Below are 18,904 nucleotides of genomic sequence, written 5' to 3'. Positions count from 1 at the left end.
CCCTTCATCAATGCCAGTGGAAGCTTGGACAAAGAAATTATTAAATTAAATAACATGACATATTATAAAGATATACACACATGCATACTAGAACACAATTTTTTAAAATATCTTAACCAAAAGTATGAAAGACTGTCTTGCTTTTGGTTAGCAAGATTTTACTACAAAATACTCAACTGAGTTCTAGAAAAGACAAGATTTCTTTGCATAAGGCAATCTCTTATTTTGACTTAGCACAGCTGAAATTGCATGGACAGTGTCTTACCATCCAAAGTAGACTGTAGCGGTCCTATTCTCCCCATCCTCCTGACTCTCCAGACATGTCTGGCTGATGGCACATACAGCTGTGTGACCTCACAAATTAACAGGATTTCACAATTAAACAGGACCTAATTACACATTACAATTTACTGCTGCATACTAAACACACAGAGTTGTCACATGCAGGAGTGTCTGAACACCTCAACATCTTCATTTCTGCTGGTCCCTCCTTACACTCTGCCTTACAGGAGAGATGCACAATTAACAACAGTACAATATCAATCCCCTGTATTTAAAAATACCACACAATGTTACATTCAGTTCTAGTATTTAGGACACTAGAGAAGCCAACTTTGAATTTTGAGATGTCAAATATTCTGTTTATTTTGTACTGAGCATGTGTCATGATTCAAAGGAATCTAGTCCACAGCAGGTATCAGCTTTTTCTTTTGCACACATATACACACTTTTTGAGATCAATGTCATTTTTTCAAAAGCCCTTAGAAAAATAAAGTCATTTCTAGGTGAGGTAAGTACAGAAAATGATGCTTAATTTTCTTTTATTTTGGAAGAGAATTTTCCCTACTATACAGCAATTACTTGATTTAGCATTTTTACTATGAGAAGATGCAACTAAATGCTACCAGGTTTCCCATTCTCCTCTCCTATAAATGCCAATGATTTACACTCTTACACTGTAGGGCAAGTTCCCCTTTATGGATTGGAAATGTGCTTTAACATAGAAATTTCTTACCAGTTGCCAGACTCTTACATTAGAGAAAAGCAACATTATTTCAGGTTTTAAACCATATAATCTGTGCAACATCAACATCACTAATACTGTCAGGAATCAAACACTTTACCACTGAAAATATGGCACCTGTAAGGCTCCATGGAAAAGGATATGACTCTTACCTTATCTGCTTTAATGTTTTCTTGTTCTGAGAGCCAGTGATTTGGTGGACAGAAATTTCTCCTTGTATCCCTAGATTTCAACATTTTCACTAAGTTTGTGATGACCTAGGTGTCAGAAACACATACATTCAGTATACATTTAGCACTGTGAATGAAATCACATAATTCACAAAGAAAAGGCTTGTTTTTAAAAAATCAGTTACATATAAAATTCTCACTTATTTTTAACTCACAAAAACTTGCTGTTAGACTTAAATACCTTAGAACGAAATTAAGTAATCATGGTTCACTTGCAAGACATCAAAAACCCTGGCTTATGAAAGTCTCAATCCAAAATCTAGGAACCAGGACTACATAGGATTTAGCAGTACTGCACACCTAAAGTGCTGCATGCCAGTTCAAGGAAGCCCAAACAAATCATTATCAACATTAAACTACTTATTTAAAGAAAATTACACCAAATCAAGTACACACACAATGTGTATTAGGTATGTATATAATGTTCTTTTATCATCCTAGCAAAATTGAGAGGCTGAGAAAAATTGTTCTCACGGTCACTAGGGTATCTTTGCAATTTTAGTGTTTTTCCTGGCAGTTTCCTCCAATACAGAAAAAAAAAAGTGAGTAGAGAAACCAAGCTAACAAATTCTCCACCTCAAGCAGAACTGCCATACTCAGCTGCATGCCTTCTGTCCAAAGCTGAATCAAGTTCACCCACCACTACATAAAACATAATTAAGTGGAATCAATACAACAGTAAATTACTAGGCTAAAAAGACATTATCACTGCTACAATGAACAGCCATCTGTTTGGCAACTTCAAAGTACAGCACTTGAAAAATGAGTAAGAAAAAAGTGTACATTTTTCTGAAATAATCTTGTTAAAAGACAGTCTTAATAGACAGGTGTCAACAGTAACAAAGTTCAATGGGCCTTCTAAAGGATTCTGTATCTAGATGCTACACAAAAGAGCTTTTAACATCTAGTCTTTAAGGTAATGTCTTTATTCAAGATAGAACAAAGAATGCTATTAAGTGAACTGTATGATTACATGTGAATTTTCATCACCTTTCCCTTATAAAATTTCCCTTATACATGAATCACTGAAGTTCTCTGGTCCCATTACCACTGTAAGTGAGGCAAACATTTTTAAAAACTAAAATAAAATCAGAAAAGACTATGTACATGAAGACCATGAAAATACAATATTTTACAAGCAACTAAAGAAACCTTAAAGGAAGCTGAATCAGATTAGGTGAAACTGCAGTTTCTCCTGCAGAATGCATGGGTACTGAGAACACTAACCCCGCTGCCACCCCAACTCAGTATTCCTTTGTAAAATTTTCTTAAGTATGTGTTCCATGGAAAGGGAAGATGTACCACAATAAAACACATTAAAATGGGGGTTTCTTTCCAATAAACTGTCCAGTGCAAGCAATACTTAAAACTAAAATTCAGCAAAATTAAAAAATTGATTTCACAGGATTAACTCAAGATAGTGAAATAATTCTTTTGTTTAACAAAATGCATTTTCATATACTCATAACTTCAGATTTTCTATGGAATCTGTAACAGCTGACTATACTACTCATCATTATACCAAGCCAAAAATGGGGGATTCTGTTGACTGAAGACATTTGCACAAGTCCATCTTACCAAAGCCCTCCAATCTGTTAGCAAATATACACATCATTGTTAGCAGCCTCCCTGTTTCCAGATTTACCATTACCTTGCAGAAGTAAAGCCTATATTTGCATGTATGTATGTGTGTGTTTATATATGTGTATCATTTCATTCACTTCATATATATACATATGTATTTCACTAGACACCAGAGACATAGGAAATACACAAAAGAAGTGAGGAGTTAAAAGAAAAAAGAGCAATTAAAAGCACAGATGATAATGAAGTACTGTGTCTGTTTTTCCACCAGCACCTTGCAAAAGCTTTAGCAAAGAGAAATCCCATATATTTGATAGATATATTTGACATAGTGCAAAAGAAAGAAAAAGCATTTTCTACTTGAATTTATAATTAACTACTTTAGCTTTGTTTTAATGATTTGGAAGAAGGTACTGCTGCCTGCTTACTGGCAGGAAGCAATTTTGAAGCTGCTGTCAGGAAAGCCTCAGTGGAGTCTTCTTGATGACATTAACTTTAGCCACATTCAAATTTTATCTGTAACAACAAACATGCTTCTGAAGAAGTAAACAAGGAAAGCTTTGCTATTATCTTCTTTTTGGGGTAGAACTGGAGCCTTCCAGATACCCTCAAGACTTATATTTCCAAATCAGCTGATGGAAGACAGCCCTGGCTCCTGAACATAGTAAGAGTTTTGACACCCAGTTTTGACAGTTCCACTACAAGTTTCATTTCAGACTGCCAAAGTGGGACAAAGTAACTCAGGACTTTGAGTGAATGACAGCAAATATGATCAAATTCACCTGAAATCCACCAATTTACACAAAGATTGATTAAGCATAACAAACTAAAGCAAACAAAAAGAAGGAGGCATGATATGAACTGCACGCATAAAAATACCCCTGGTCTGACATCTTTCTCAGAAAAAATGACATATCAGGGGTTTCATTAGTGACCTTTAAATCAAAAGTTTATTTGGCAATTTAAAGACAAGTAATTAAATTACATTGTGAAAACATATATTAGATCAATCTGTGCAAATTACAGATTCAGTGGTGCATTAGGACTGTATTCAATGCAATCAAAACATTATCAGTTACTCTCACTGCTATTAATGCTTATGCTCATAAGTGAAATGTGTTGTAAAATCAGGCAGAATAGGCTGGATAGAGGCTACCTTAGACTTGTAGAATGAATAAGCATTCCTTAATTAGCCCATCAGGTTAAGTGCAAGCCTTAATGGGCCTTTCCTAAAGTCTAGCATGACATCTTTCTCCAAACATGGCCAAGAAGAAAGTTCCATTAGCAATATTAATACAAGCTTAGTTGATCATTTTCATTCAATTAACTTCTTTCAATTAAATAGATAGCTTGACAAAAGCAGTGATAAAAGACCTGAAGGGACAGCTGATGACTCGAACTGAACATTAGTGCGCGAGAGGTCGCCAGTATTAAACAGACTGTAAATCTAGCATTCAATTTGGAAAATGCATTTCTTCTGCTCCCACTTCTTTAATGAGCAATTTTAGCTGACTAGATGTGTTTGCTGCAGAATTTTCATGACAAGTCAAGCACTCCTTTTTTTCAGCAAGTTATATCAGGGGGTTTTTTTTCTGCTATTTTCAGCTTCTATTAACTCATGTCTTAGCTAGGATGCCACAATAAAACCAGCAGAAAAACACAGGTAGATATCCAGAAAGAACATACATTAAATTCACATTTGCTAAGCCAGATTCACCTTCCCTTTAGTATTCCAGCAAACCCAAAATGAGGAATACCAACAGGTTTTAGGAGAATACCAAAAAAACCAATACAGCATGGTTCCAGTATAGTGAAGTCTCTAATACAGAAGTACCTGAGTAATCATTAGATTTTGTTAGAATTTCACACCTATACAAAGTTATGACAACATGCTTAAGCACCTTGATTAATGGGAGTCCAAGTTAAACCCCACGTTTTAGACAGTAATTGTTTTATAAACAAGACAAGCAAGAAAATCAAGAATTGACAGAAGAAAAAAAAATTTGTTACAGTTATCAGGATTTAGTTACTTGAAGTTTAGCATATATGCCAAACAGCAATCTTCCCAAATCCATATTCCTTGTTGCAATAGCAATAAAATTAGAGGAAAAAAAATCTGATTTCATATCTTCAGCAGAATCATGAAAATTTTATTCAGCTATGTTCTGAAAATTAACACAATTTACCTTGAACAACTGAATCCACCTTTTCTGTTCTGTCTGTATACATTGCTGCATTTCTGTGTTTTTTGTTACTCCAACACTTCGAAATGCTGCAATATATTCCTCACGAACCTCTGGTTTTGTTTCTGGGTAAGCCAACTTTATGATTCCTAGACATGCATCTCGAAGGCAGCGGGACAGTATTACAAGCTCTTCTAGTGTAAAAGGCATCATTGATGATTGTCTTTGACCTACAACTATATGAAACACAAGCTTAAGTTTCCTTAAATTACTTTTAAAAACCCTAATTACTTAATTCAACTTTAATATTCACACAAGTAATCTAGAGAAAAGAAACATCACCCAAAAAAAGAATGAGTAAACATTTAGAAATGAGATCAAATCCTGGGATTGTGTGTAGTCACAATTATTTTAATTACAATATCCCCTTGATCTCTTTTGTGATTCCTGCTATGTTAAATTTATACATTAAACTGCAGGTTCAGTAGAAGTTTGCTCTCTTCACTAACTCATTAAAAATTATCATGATTAAGAACTTCCATATCAGACCCTGTGTAAAGCTAGGGTTCCCAAGGTGCAGACCATTAATTTTTCTCTCTTTTTTCTAAGTGCAATCACCATAAAAGAGTCAGCTGACAGCTGAGTGCTCAGGGGACCATCAGCAAGCCAGGCCAGAAGATCCTTCCTCCCAGATGTCAGCAAATCATTGCCCAGGGAGCTCTCCAGCCTCACACAAAAACATTTTACAAAGCACTGCTATTTGGTACGCTCGAAACTCACCTTCTATTGGGTCACCAAAGAATTCATTATCATGAATAGAAATAAGTGAGTGACTAAACAAAGAACTGAAAAGGTAGAAGAGAGGGATAATTCGGCTAGAGTCCTCTAAAGACATTGGAGAGCCTCTTGAAATCACTTGAAGGAGTGGCACCATAGACCTTAAAATACAAAATGCAGTGTAAAAGAGAGGATTAATAAAATACTCTATGACAGTACTACCTTCAGCTTTCTAGTTAAAGAATGTGGTAGTAGCTCCAACAGCAATATAACAATGGTGTTTTCAGTTAAAGAACTATTATTTCCAATTGTTGGAAAATAAGGTTACTCTTCACAAGTTTTTGTCACTGGTACTTCAGTGTCCCCATGACAAACTAACTTGGGCATTAACTAATACAGACTGCAGATACTTTAGAGACACAAAGCAAAGAGAATAATTTCTGCATGGCAGCACTGAACACATCTGTAGGGCCAGTGCCTCAGCTCCCAAGATGCTTCTGCTACTATCTATTTCTGGACTAGTCAGAGCATGTGAGATAAAACTCACACACTTGGCAGGCACCACCTGGGGCTTCAGTGTTTGTTACACTGATGCTTGTAAGAACTACAAAGTATTAAATTCATTTTAAATAAGTTTTTTTTTTTTTTATCCTGTCCTGTTTCCAAGATTTTGCTCAGTTTTATGAAATCACAGGAGTTAAGTAACCATTAACTGCCCCATTCCATTTCTACTAGATATGCTTTATTTTAACAAGGAATCAGTTCTACTTTAACAAAGGATCAGTTCCAAATGGTACAATACATACCCTGTTATCATCCGTGTAGTCATTGAAGATATCAAATACCAAAGATGCCTCAGGAATCTGGCATTAAATGCTAAACTATAAAGAAGCCTGCAAGAAGAAGTTAAATTAATTGGGTCTTCCAAAATACTCAAAATTCACAAAACACAATGTTTCTATAAGAACTTTTCACTCGATAATTTCTTAGAAATTAACAATTTAAATTTAATTTTTCCACATGAAAGGTCTCATTCTGATCAAATGTGGTGAAAGCCCCAAAAACTGACAACCGAGAATATAAAACCTTATACCAAAAATAACAACTTTCATTATCTCAGCAACCAACCATACAATATAAACCCACATTTCCAGTCTTTCTCTGAATTCAACATATATTAATAAAAATAACATAACACTGAATGAATTATCTGGTACCTTTTAAATTCTAATATAGAAAATAACACCAAACTAGTTAATAGGTCACTTCTGTGGTTCCTCTGACAGTAACAAACATAGTAATTTTTTGCAAAAGGTAGATTAAGATACCTTAATTTATGTCAGAATTATAGCAATTTTACTGATATACTCAGCTTGGCAGAGAGAAAGAGAACATCAGTGGAACAATGTCAGGACTGCTACATGTACACTAACCCATCTGCAGACTGAAAACTGTTGATTGTTTGAAAATTTCTTACTAATTTGTAAAAGTAAATGTGTAATTTCACAAGCCAGTTATACACAGGACTGACTTTAACCACATTACTTCAGACATGATTACAGTATCAAAAACTTTTGTAGAAATGAGAAATAAAAAGCTTCCAGAAACTAAAAAGTCATCCCTAGCATATTTTCTTCCCCTTGTAGGAAACAACATATGAGACAAAATCATTTGGAACAATGTCTTCTAGGAATCAAACCAGATTTCACTGACTAAATAGTCATTTTTTCAGGTATCAAAGAACATTATTCAGTTAATTTTTCTAGATGCTACTTTCCTAGGTCTCCTAATTAGTATGAGGAAGTAAAACAAATACTGAGATAACATCTCTCAGTGGCCAATAGTTTTGCAACATCAAAATTCTCTGTGACCAGGCATAGAAGAGATAGGAGGCTGGGAAATGGGAGCAGGGAGGGGAGACTACCTGCTGCCAGAAAACGAAGTATTTATTGTGGACCAGGTGGAAATTAAAATTTACCAGATGGCAAAAGGAAAAGAAGCACACATTTCATTAAAGAAAAAAAGTAAAATATCAATAAAGGCTTTAAAACATTGGAGAATGGTTTAACTCCCACACAAGAACACCTACACACCCTCTTACAAACAGCCCTGAGTCCTGGCTGGCTGGCTGCTCCTCCTGCTGCCTTCCCACCAGCAGAGTCTCAATGCTGGTCCCTTCCTCGGGCTCCCAGCTCACCTGCATCCCCCAGAGGCAGCTGCACACACAGGATCTGTGCTGGGATAAAGCAGCAGGAGGCAGGCAGAACTCCTCACTGAGCACAAAGGATCATTTCACAGGTAGGGGAGGTTTGGAAATAGACTAGGGCCATGCAGAAAAACGGGAAATGAAACAAGCAGCCTTGAGTTTGCAGTGTGCCTCTTTGAATTTTAAATGCATAGAACACTACGTTTAAAAAGAGTTGGGAGCTTCACTTATTTCAAAGAAATTGCACATTGGGAACATTACCAAGTCCAAGTCAAATTTGAAGCAACTGTAACTAATGCCAGTTTAAGATAAGTTTTGCTGTTACATTAAATTCTACTTTAACTATGTGTTTTTGAAAAAAATCAACCTGAATTTGATACATGAGAATTCTATTCCCTTCTAAAGTCACATTATTTTAACATTTGGTGAAAATTATGCATTAACATGTAAGGATAGCCTTATCATACCTAGCTAATTTAGAATAAGGATTTGTATTTTAATGTTTAAATATCTGAATGATAGCTCAGATGTCTTGGTTTCCGAAATGAGAAATTTCCTCAGTGACCTTCAGTTTTCAGCCTCATATTTAAAATGAAAAGTAATTTGGCACTTTGCCTTCAGGTCTCATGCAGCTTCCAAGGAAAAACTTGTTAATTTCACAATCATCCCTGGAAATTATGTAACAGTTTGAGCAGAAATGAACAAACATTATGGACAATGAACCTATCATAATGTAATTCATTTTTTCATTCTAGCAATATTCAGCAGTAATGAAGGGAAAAAAAGGACAAACCGTAAGAGCTTACAATAATAACCTTTGCCTAAGTTTTAGCCATTTTTATTCCATATCCGTGATTCAGGCAGTCAATTGTAGCAACTGCTCTGTTTCATGGCTCAGTTCCAGAAATGCTGAATTAATTCAACTTTCACACTTCCCTTTCCTGAAAATCTGGTTAAGTACAAAAATGCACATTAGGTAGAAGATGGCACCAACAGCCTGTTTCATTAACATGAAATAACTGTAAATATAAAGCAAATTAATTCATCTGTTCTAAAGCTTCCATTCTAAAGTTTCTGTGCTGTGACCAGAAAACAAACACAGAACACAGCAAAATGAACACAGAATGGGCCATGTGTTAAAAGAGATTTGCATTGCTAGATTCACCTGAAATTTAATCCATTGCAAAAGTAAAGATGGCAGAAAAAAACAGCTATCCTCCCACTCCAAGTACAGAAATTGGCTTTTGAAGTTGAAAATGACAACTGTAACCAAAAAAATACAAAAAATAAACCTACCACAAAATGCAAGGATGACTTTGGAAAGTTGTACCTACACAAAATCAGCTGTAATAAAGTTTAGAAATTTTTGTTTTCACACTGACAAAAAAAGCACTGTGAAAAGCAAAAAACAACTAAGTAAAAAAAAAAACTTGGAGAATCAAAATAGGTCAAAATCTACCTTATCTGATCTTTTTCCTTGGCAGATAAAAGATGTTCATCTGTTTAAAAACAGCTTTTGCAGGCAGAGCTACAGTAAAATGACACAGTGAAAAAATTCCTGATAAACTGCAGAAGAGTATAGGGATGGCTTATACATCCTGAGGAAAAAGCCTTATGAATCCACAAAGTTTAGAGGTCAGCTAATATAAAGCTTGGGTATCCATACAGTCTTGAACACTTTTTTATTTAAAGAAAAAAAAAAACCCACAAAAAGAACTAGAAATAAAAAAGATTACAGACATTTTGACTTTTATGTAAACCTTAAAATCTAACTCAGGGTTTCATTTTCAATATTTGCATTATTCTAAAAAAACCCAAACAGCTAAAGTTTAAATTCCTCATATCTGGAGGTTTTGCATTTTCTTGAAAATCTCACTGAATGCCACCAACTTCTTTATTATGAGATCATTATACAAGTTTTATGTAATGGATTCATTAACAGATTTTCTGTAAAGCCCAATATTAAGATTTAGCTCAGTCTCTTGGAAGGAAGAAACACTTTTCTGCTACCAGAAAGGATAAACTTTTTTCAAGTGGAAAAACACACACTGCCTCAACCTCATGCTGTGATAGAGTTAAATTCACTTCAGTGATTCCTGTTAAGTATCAATTTTAATCATACCAAATTAAATTATCTGTTCCCAAAAGTAAGTACATAACGATCATTTATTTAGAACCTTGTTTCTCTCTCTAGGTATCTAATTGTCCACAAAGGCCACATGATTTATGTCTACTTGCCAGATTAGCATTTTGGGCACCTCTGGTTTAAAAAAAAGTGTCAAATTCCTCCTGTGCAGTGAGACAGATTAAATGACCCATTAAGCTTAATTTAGCTGAGGCACCACTACAAGTTAATTAGTTAAAGGCAAGATTTTCAGTCTAGGTCATAAATTGGACTCAGTTTCCCACTGAGACCATTTAAGTTAATGAAGAGAATACAGCAGAATGAGAGGAGCTCATACAGCCTGCGACAGGTCACTGCTGCTGGGGCAGCAGATTCTGTCACCGCAGAACTGTGAGGTGTCACAGGTATGAGACAGCAGCACAGCCATTGGTAAATGAACTGTCCTGATCTTTAGGCTGCTTTATGCTTTTACCTCTGTTTGTATTGGACCACGAACATAAAGCAATGCTTAAAAAAAGAAGATTAAAACTGCATATGCAATGATTTTGGCTTTAAGAAAAACAGCAGTGTCAGAACGCTGCCTACGGAATGACCGCAACAGCCGCATGTAAAGCCTGGGTAGCTCAGCACACATATGAAGACATGCTGCTCAGATCACACCAGAGTGCCATTTGCCAAACAGTGCTGAACCACAGGCCAAGATGAGCAGTCTCAGTCATTAAGCAGCAGTGAGGAACAGGGACTGTGGAGCTGTTAACCCAAGGTGAGCAAACCTGGGGCACTGGTCAGACAATGACAGCAACTGACATCCCAGCACCAGCACAGCTTCCACCACCATTTAGCACTCAGCTGAAATAAAGATGAAGTTAATTACACCCCAAAATATCTTTCAGAAACAGAATATCCTTATTTAAAGTATCAGTTTCATGAAAAAGTCTTGCAAGTCTCTATGTAAGAAATACAGTCCAAGACACAAGTTTTCTCTTTTTTTTTAGTAACTGTATCCAATAATATGTATCAACTTCATAGTGAAAATATTAAAGCCACATCCTTTTTGAAAACAAGCAGAACTCCCAAATGGCTCCTTTACAATCAGGATTTTATTTTACACCTCTAATCCAGGTTACTGAACACAGGCTACAGGTTTTTTGGTATTTGTATTTTTTACATTTTTTCTTGTATTGTGACCTTCTTCTTTAATTTGGCTTTATTGTCTATTTCCAGAATTATTTCAGAGTTCATCAAAATTCCTAATAATTAACCAAAGCAATGTGTTTTTTCAGCTATCCACCTCTGGATCCCACCACCCTGTCTAGAGCATCAGAAAATAACTTTACAGGCTTGCTCCTTTCAAAACTACGTTTTACTGGTGGGCATCCTGTTTTGTCTTGGTCTCTGTTACAAAACCAAGGAAAATACTGAGTTGATTCAGTAACACCAATGTTCCTAACACCACACAATATCACCATCATCAGTCAAATTATAAAAGTACTGAGAAGCCTCAAAAAAAAAAAAAAAAAAAAAAAAAAAAAGCATTCAGCTTTAACAGAGTGACACGAGTCTATATTCTGAAATTCTCATCTTTGTCCAAGAAGGAAAAAAAACTCAGAACTATTAAAACAATACCAAGATATTTGTCATTTGCTCCCTGTGTTGACCTTAGCCCAATTTTCTTGTTATTGAAAAATTATTTTCAATCATTACTGTATTTATCATCCCATTTTTCAGATTTGAAGCTTCTGTTTTTATCATTGTTTTATATCACAGATGTATACACTATTAAATAAACGAAGTCTTTTTAACAACTCCTCTTCTAAACCATTTGACCGAGTATGATTTCAAACACGAAATACAAGAGCACTATTAAGCTCTTAGAATGTATTAAAAATAATTTGAGATAATTTATTTTTGCAGAACTATTTCTACATGGTTTTATTAAGTAGATATACTTCACTCCGGATATTAAGTAATTTAAAAGTTTCAAAGCAAGTGTAGCATCGTTCAAAAGACTATCATTAAATTTGATAAAAATATTTGGACATTTTAAAAAATCACCAGACAAATACAAAAAATGAAACTTAATGACAAAATGTCTTCTTTTAATTTTCTTTTTAAATTCCACAAATTAGCATCATCTGTCCTTCAAAAAACACTCAAAAATTATGTTTAGAATAGCTGCTCAGTAACCTAGGCCAGGTCTAAAATGCACTGAGAATAGGACAAAAGACTGACAGCTGCTGAAATTATGATCCCTGACAAACCCAGCACTTACAGCTGACTTCTAAGTCAGAACTAGTAATTAACTGTTTATTTTAATTTACCAAATATCTGTGTAAATTAAGTTCATTTTGACCACAAAAGTAATTACACTTGTATTAATGACAGAAATCTTAGTATCTACTACTCATTTCTAAAATTCAGCTATTCAAAAGTCACGATTTGTAAATTATTTTCTACTAGAAGATGCTGAGTAGAACTTTCATAACTCCTGAATTTATCCAACGTGCAAATAGCTTGTTATCACAAATAATTGCCAAGACCCAACAGAGCTTCTCAGAGGAAATAGATGCCATACTCATACAATTAAAGTTCGGTGACTTCTTTATTCATTAAACACCCTTTTCCACACATCTCACCAGCAAGCCTCCAGTCAATGCAGTGATGCATTTAAGCTCAGTAATTACTATCCAAGGCAATGTACTACTTGCAACAATAAAGCTGGCACACTAATTCAACTGCTGCTATGATCTTCAGGTCTCACATCCTGCTCTAATGCAATTAGTCTACAAAGAACTAATTACCCTAATCGAGCAATCACAGTTTCACTGACATCTTACTTCCTCTAGCAGCTATAAACACCATTGGGCTAAGATAGCACCTAATTAGTTTTCTGTATCACTGTTTACAATGCACTTTGAATTATGTTTACAACATTCCCTGAATACTTACTTTACTACCAGCAACTACATAGGTACTCAAAACTACTTGCACCAGAACAGTGTTAATACTTATGGGTCTCAGTCTGATAATAAAAAGGTTGAAAATCTTCTCCCATTGTTCTGACATTTGTGGTTTGCAATCTTTGTAAAAGAATACTGCACAAATGAACATGTCCTTTATTCTCCTCTCAGGTGCCAAACCCTCCCCAAACAACAGCGATTTTCAACAGTTAGGAATTATTTTGATTTGTAGCAATAGATTTTGGCATATATTAAAGAAGGGTGTGAACGAGTTGGTTTCAGTGCTCAGCTAGCCAGAGAGACCGGGGAATTCAGAGCACTGAATGTTTTAAAAACAAGGTAGTACAATTTCTACTAGAATGATACACTGCATAGGAGCAAGGGAACAGATAAAATGCTCAGAAGAATCTTGAGAGGGCATAGTGAATAGCAAGAAAAGTAAGAAACAATCCACTCTTTGGTTTGCCTGGAATTACTGTTTAAATTCTGAAATTCTACTTTATTTCAGCTAGATGTAAAAGAAAACACATAAAAACTCCACAAGGAATTTAAAACAAGTCTATCTAAGAAAACTAATTTTAGATATGCTACAGCTCAAGATGACTATTAGTTCTACTTGCCTGACTTTTGGCACCATCATTCGGTGTTGTACCATTAGTGTGTGGCAAATTGATGCCATCAGGGTAAAGACCTCTTCACTGGCTGAATCTCTCCAAACCATGTTCAGTAGAGTATTTGTCTGCTGCTTCGTGTCCAATTTCTTGAGGCACTCCTCAGTTATGTACTGGACTGATATTCTCCCATCACCCTACAAACACATCAAAGGAAAGTTTACTTTTAATTCTATTTAATGATATCCCCTTTTCAATTAAAAAATACTTCCAAATTTAACTAGAATTAAGTTTTCTTGTACAATAAATATAACAGAAGCACATATATATATCCAAGTTTTAAAAATATTAGATTCAAGAGTCAACTTAAAGCCCCAGGCAGGTAAGTGTTGAGCTTTGGTATCCATCCTTCACTGAGGCCAGTGGAAATACTGCCTTTACTATAAGTATGCTCTGTAGCACTTGCATACAATTAGGCAAAATCTCTAACTGGCACGAAACGTGAATAATCATCTCTTCTCTGCTGACATCAGTCAGCACTGGACATGAAACCCAGAAACAGATGTTGACTCTAAATTCCTTTATAAGGAGTATTTTTACATTCACAATTCTTGTGTTAACAAATGACAACAAAGTTCAGGGTGGTCAGCACATGTCTGGGTAGTACCAGCAGTGTGTGAAGAGGAATGCTTTTTCTTGGCATGCAACTGAGTCCACCTTAACCTTTTCCTAATTTCCTCTTTATCGTGCCCCCAACTGAGCAAAGCTGTCAGGCTCATTGAAGGACACAAGTTAACCAGTTATAAATTTTTAAGAAAGAGGGGTTCTCCACCCACTCACCTTTTTTTTTTTTCAATGGTAAGACAGGCATGCATGAAAATATAGAATACATACAAAAAAAATCAGAGGAAAAACACACAAAAAACCATATTGCAATAAAGAATATTATTTATATAAAGCCTCCTCAGAGTAGATTTTTTTTCTAATTTACTAATTTATGAATTAGTGTAAATTATCTGTGAACAGAAATTACTGCTTTGTTTTGACCTAATCACTTCCTAAGCATCACCAATCTCTAAGCCACAAGTAGAATCTGCCAATATTTACATTGCACACAGTGTGTGCGCCTGGCAAAGAAAGTATTTTATTCACACTTCACTGGTAAAGATGTTGGTGTGACAGTAACATGCAGCATCTAAAAACACCCAAGTAAAATGCTGCAAGTAATCCCTGGCAGCATGGTTCTTCCTAAGTTTTTTTTTAATGGACTTTAAATATGGTGAAATTTCTCACTTTCTAGAAGGAAAGCATGCACACTATGTCCTTTGAATGGCTGTGTCTTCTGAAAGATTACATAAAGGCCAGTAAGAAACTGCTGAATTTACATCTGTCCAACTTTGGTTAGTCAAAGCCTTTATATGAGTAGCAGGATGCTAAAGTCAGCACAGATTTATTCTATTTATAAATTTAAACTGTAGTGAAGAAGTTCTATGTATAACAGTGTCTCTATGTATTATTACAGAAAGCAGGTGTTGGTTTGCCTTTGAGGGCTTTTGAGTTAGTGGGTATCTACTGATCTATTCTACAGGATAAAGACTGTAGTTATTTCTGTGAGAAAATAATTGAAAACACTAAGTTGGAGTATCAGTCTATTTCATGATATCTCAATATTATTGTGGACCTACAGAATACAGAGAGTAAGAAAATCTCTGTAAAAGACAAATGTAAAAAGGCAATTTTAAGCCTTTTTTAAAATAAAAGCTTTGTACTTTCACAGAAACATTATCTATAGTTCCGGAACTATTATTATAGTAGGGAATTTGCTTTAATGTAAACAATCAGTTCCATTTGCTTGCAGGAACAGTCATCAATTTTTATGAAGCAAACAGGCTCCCTTCTACACCTATAGAAAAATACTGGACTTAGAGTGACCATGTTTTTGCCTATCTTTGCTGCTGCTGCAGCACAAATCCATTCACAGGAATTCTGCACTGCTTACTGGTGTAGTTGTCATTTTACTGATCTCTTCATCCTCATCTTCAGAATCACTGTTTGCATCTTGACAATTTGTACCAGCAGCAGACACAGGCAGCTGAGAGAGAAAAGTCTGGAGTACCCTCAAATACACAAGAAGTCCTTCCTCTGAAAGGGATCCTAGAGCACATACATAGAAACCAAACATCATCAGTGAGATCATAACGTGCTACAAAAAATATTTTACCAGAAATACCTGACCAAAACAAGTTATACCAAATCTTACCAAACTAGGGCACTTTTATAATGAAAAGGGTAAGAATAGGTAACAGAACAGATCTCTCCAACACTTTTATCCACAAACTGTCCTTTTTACTTGGCAATGAACCACGTTGAGGAAATACGTAACATATTAATGTTAACATGAAGAAACCAATGAATTGTCCACTCAGCTTGCTCACCCAAATATGTTTCTCCAACTGTTAACACAAAGTAGAAAAGCCATGGGGCTTGATCACTTCTTCTTGAACATCCACTTTCTGCTAATAATAGTGCATTCAGAAAGAGTTCATAAGGGAAAATGGTCTGCACATCAGCAAGCGCTGGAATGATGAAATGGAATATCTGATCTGTAAAAGGTGCTGCCAGAAACTCCTCTGTGAAGGCTGCAAAAATCTGCTGCCTGAAAGGAAGAAAAATTGTTGCTATAGAAAATACAGGCAAAATTTCCCACAATTATACCAATGGAATAATAGATCATTTTGCAAGTATGAACACATCCATCAAGAGGACTGCAAAGATGTGCTCCATTAATTCCATCCTAGTACATCAGATTTCTCAAAAATTAACTTCTTATACTAAATCCTCTTCCTAATGATCTTACATGCAATTTTATCCTTTAAACTTTTCATGAACTGGAAGAAAACTATTCTGAAATTAAATACATTTTTATAATATTGAAGAAAAAAAATACATATTAAAAAAAAACCCTTTTACACAAAATCCTATTGTAACAAAAACACTACTGTATGTGATACAACCTGAATTCATGTTCCCTCTGTCTACATACCTGACTCTTTCTGCTTGTAAGCTGCCTTAGTAATTTCTCTCCATAAACCTCAGCTCATCTGTCACAAAGTTCTTTTGAACTCTAAAATTCTTTTCATCTACCCTTAGCTGCATCTCTGCTCTCATCTAAATTTTCCACACCCTCATTCCTGTGTACTGATACCTGCTATTCTCTGTGCTCTGTTTATTGCAGCATTCGGCATTTTATTGCCTTTTTCTTAAAAACACCTGAAACCACTGAAATTGTTTCAGTGATGTACAGTGCTACCAAAAAAATCCTTACTGTACAAATAAATCAACAAACTGCACTGAAAGAATGTCTGAACACTAGACAACAACAAACTGCACCTCTGTCTATAGCAAATGAGTACACAAATGTTTCATATTATCTTTATTTACCTTGCACCTTCTGGACAGGAGCTATATGTAAAGTGCAATGGCTTCAGAACATTCTCCAGAAGTATTTTTGCAATAGGAACACGAGAAACATCAGAATACTCAATACTCGAGGGAAGCTTATTGTTAATTAACAAATAAAGCGACTTGTAGTAGCCTGCAAGTAAAAAAAAAATCACTTTAAAACACAGCATTATTTTTCTTCTTTTCTCTATTAAACAATACAAATTAAGCTGAAAAATACTTTCTAATTCATTACATGAAGCTTGACTTAGGAAGACATTTTACAATAGTCCAAGTCATATTCACATAATTAGCAGCAATCTCTTTGGAAACATCACATTATAAAATCATTCAGAGGTAACCATATTCACAATCAGTTTGATTTTGGAAGATCAATCAGCTCTTGCTGATCAAGTGAATACTTTGATTTTTAAAATAATGACTTATGACAAAGATGTTCCCTTCCCTTTGAGTGACTCTAGTCATGTTGTCCTTTCACTCTTCCAGAAATGAAGAATTTTCTACTCTATTCCAAAACATGACTGCATCATACAGGCAAGAGGCCTGCTGGCACAATGTCCCAATTCTGTGATCACCTTGCCTCATCAGGCTGAAGAATACAATCACTATTTCCAGAGCAGGGCTCTCTCAGACAGTAATAAAATGTATTATCACCCATGCCATAAAGACATGTATAGAGAGTAATTTATTTTTGTCTCACTGAAGTACAAACGGAACCACGTGATTTCATTCTTCTTAAACCAACTTCCTTCATGCTCAGTGAACTCCCAAACTAAGACACAAGTTCCACAATTACAGGAACACTGTAAATGCATAAACAGTGTCACATCACTGAGAGTCCATTCTAAGAACCCTTCTCAGGGACCACCTAACTTGCCAGAGTGGAAGTCTCCATAAAGGAATAACTTAGCAATGCTGACCAGACACACATGGAAGGCAAATTATATCCAAAACCATACACTAATGAAAACTGGTAACAGATTCTTTACAAGTTCAGCATCAAAACTTATTAGGAGGCAGAAAGTTTGCAGTTGCACAAAACCATTTCTTTTTTTTCATTATAAGTAATCAGAGAGATAAATTTTAGTAAAACATTTATGATTCTATAATCTCAAACTGCCATGTATCAGTTGTGAGGACAGAATATTATACTGAAAATAAATACATGCATATTTATTATATAAAAACCAATGTGACAAAGTTTTTGTTATGCCAAGGCAAGTAAAATAAATGTGCTACATTAAGAGTAATTTTTTTCCTCATAGTGACTTCAACATACAGACCTTAGTAACAGGATTAGGTAGTCAAGTCCATTGAATGTACTGTAAATATTATATAGAAATTTCCAATAACCAATGATTGGAAGATGCTCTTTCTGCATTTTACACCAAAGAGGCTGGATCCAAGAGATTTATTTCAAAACATTTTTGTCTTCCCTCATGATCCACAAGTTTTGCAAAGTCAAGCCACCATATCAAAAAGGCAAAATAATTTATTTATTTTGGACATTCCCAGAGTAATAAAGTTTCTTTGCAACTAAACATCATTTTGGTGCTAACTATCCAATTCATTTAACTTTTGGTATGTTTGCACAGGTGTCACTGACTGCAGTTTAGCAAACAGTTTTGCTGATGATGGTAGGAGAGAAATAAAAGCCAGGCTACCACCTCTGCTAAGGTGTCTGAGTGCTGGCAGGATGAAAAGCTAATGCCAATCTAGAATAATAATGAATATTAACATTT

The 18,904-nt window shown here is 35.2% G+C and overlaps 1 protein-coding gene across 2 annotated transcripts in view; it reads right to left on the bottom strand.

Annotated features, from left to right (window-relative positions):
* The window catches only part of UBE3C (ubiquitin protein ligase E3C), a 71,148-nt gene that overhangs the window by 35,209 nt on the left and 17,035 nt on the right, over positions 1-18,904 (bottom strand). For both annotated transcript variants that reach the window (XM_053977809.1, XM_053977818.1), the window contains 9 exons: positions 17,142-17,295; positions 16,136-16,356; positions 15,700-15,854; positions 13,710-13,897; positions 6,605-6,691; positions 5,802-5,959; positions 5,025-5,257; positions 1,177-1,281; positions 266-353 (listed from right to left, as the gene is read on the bottom strand). In XM_053977809.1, coding sequence (XP_053833784.1) covers positions 266-353; positions 1,177-1,281; positions 5,025-5,257; positions 5,802-5,959; positions 6,605-6,691; positions 13,710-13,897; positions 15,700-15,854; positions 16,136-16,356; positions 17,142-17,295 — 1,389 coding nt within the window. The remainder of the gene's footprint in view (positions 1-265; positions 354-1,176; positions 1,282-5,024; positions 5,258-5,801; positions 5,960-6,604; positions 6,692-13,709; positions 13,898-15,699; positions 15,855-16,135; positions 16,357-17,141; positions 17,296-18,904) is intronic.

This window comes from Vidua macroura, chromosome 1 (assembly GCF_024509145.1).
Source record: "Vidua macroura isolate BioBank_ID:100142 chromosome 1, ASM2450914v1, whole genome shotgun sequence".
NCBI lineage: Eukaryota > Metazoa > Chordata > Aves > Passeriformes > Viduidae > Vidua > Vidua macroura.
The sequence above is the reverse complement of the archived record's forward strand: the minus strand, read 5'-3'. Positions and strand labels throughout refer to the sequence as shown.